This window comes from Antrostomus carolinensis, unplaced genomic scaffold (genome assembly GCF_000700745.2).
Source record: "Antrostomus carolinensis isolate BGI_N321 unplaced genomic scaffold, ASM70074v2 scaffold29643, whole genome shotgun sequence".
In the NCBI taxonomy this organism is placed as follows: Eukaryota; Metazoa; Chordata; class Aves; order Caprimulgiformes; family Caprimulgidae; genus Antrostomus; species Antrostomus carolinensis.
The window spans coordinates 8,504-10,074 of record NW_010304940.1 but is presented as its reverse complement, the minus strand read 5'-3'; the positions used below and the strand labels follow the sequence as shown (position 1 = coordinate 10,074).

General features: G+C 61.7%; 1 protein-coding gene across 1 annotated transcript in view; it reads left to right on the top strand.

Annotated features, from left to right (window-relative positions):
• Nucleotides 1-1,571, top strand: part of GLB1L (galactosidase beta 1 like) — a 5,385-nt gene that overhangs the window by 927 nt on the left and 2,887 nt on the right. The window contains exons 3-6 of the mRNA XM_010164645.1: nucleotides 81-231; nucleotides 482-542; nucleotides 814-908; nucleotides 1,296-1,516. Coding sequence (XP_010162947.1) covers nucleotides 81-231; nucleotides 482-542; nucleotides 814-908; nucleotides 1,296-1,516 — 528 coding nt within the window. The remainder of the gene's footprint in view (nucleotides 1-80; nucleotides 232-481; nucleotides 543-813; nucleotides 909-1,295; nucleotides 1,517-1,571) is intronic.

Below are 1,571 nucleotides of genomic sequence, written 5' to 3'. Positions count from 1 at the left end.
GGGGACCAGCCTGTGGGACAATTCCCTGTCATTCCAGGATGCCTTTAGTCCCTGTGTGCTGATCTCCCCTCTCGCCACAGCTATGTCCCCTGGAACTACCATGAGCCACTGCCAGGGGTTTATGACTTTGCTGGGGACCGGGATGTGGAAGCCTTCCTGGACCTGACAGCTGAGCTGGGACTTCTGGTGATCCTGCGGCCGGGGCCCTACATCTGTGCGGAGTGGGAGATGGTGAGCCCCAGCCCCCAGTCCTGGGATTAGGGGGTCATGGGTGGCCCAGGAAGGGCACAGCAGGGTTGACCTTTCTGGGTGGCACGATGACGCCAGTGCCACCCCAGCCATGCCCAGACTGCTGCTCTGTGGGACATGTGCCATTCCCGTGCCCAGCGTTAGCACTGCCCTGGCCTGGTTTTGGCTGTGTGCCAGCCCGGGCTGCTGAGCGGTTTCTCTGCCTCCCTCTCGCCTGTGGATGTTTCTCCAGGGTGGCCTGCCCGCCTGGCTGCTGTGGAAACCAGACATCGTCCTGCGCTCCTCCGACCCCGGTGAGCCTTGGCACGGGGCTCTGGCCACTGTGTCCTTAAAGCCTGGTGCCAGTCCTGGTACGGCGGGGGGGGGGGCCGGGCCCCCAGCCCCACTCTGTGGCCTCTCCCATCCTCTTCATCTTTTGGGAGAACCATGGTTTGTCCTCCAGCTCTGCTTCCAGCATCGTGCTCTGCTCTGCCCCATCTGCTCCATCCTCCTCCTGGCAGGGCTGGCTGTGGGTGGGCTGGGGGGGATGCTGCAGTCAGGCTGAGCTGCCCTCTCTCCCCTCAGCCTACCTGGCAGCCGTGGACTCCTGGCTCCATGTCCTGCTACCCAAGATCAAGCCACGCCTGTACCAGCATGGGGGTAACATCATCAGCATACAGGTAGGGTGCTGTGGGACCTGGCCCCTTGACCTGCTTTGAGTCACCTTTGGATGTGTCCCAAAAAGCCACCTGTACCCCCTACACCATGTCCCCATCTGGCACAGGTCGTAGATAAATCCCTCTCAACCTCTGGACCTGGGTTTAAATCCAAGGGCTGAGACTCTGGGGTACCTGCCACCACCCTGACTGTGGTTTGAGGGACACTGGCAGAGGTGGGGGTCATAGTGGGGTTGGAAGATAAGTCTTAGGATGCACCTGGGGACTGTCACAATATCTAATGTTGTCAGGAGGGAAAGGGGGATCTGAGTGCTCATCCCAGTGCGTGGCAGGACCTGGCTGCAGCCCTGCCGTGTGCTCGCTGGGTGACAGCCCCTGCCCTGCTCAAAGGTGGAGAATGAATACGGGAGCTACTACGCCTGTGACTACAAGTACCTGCAGCACCTGCTGGGCTCCTTCCGAGCACTGCTGGGGAGCGAGGTGCTGCTGTTCACCACCGATGGCACGCGGGCTGAGGAGCTGCGCTGTGGCACGCTGCAGGGGCTCTACGCCACTGTCGACTTTGGCCCAGGTACCCCTATGGGGGAGGAGAGGGGGGAGAGGGGATGTGGGTCCCAGCTCCGTCCTGCTCCAATTTCCCTCTCACCACCTCCACAGGCTCCAATG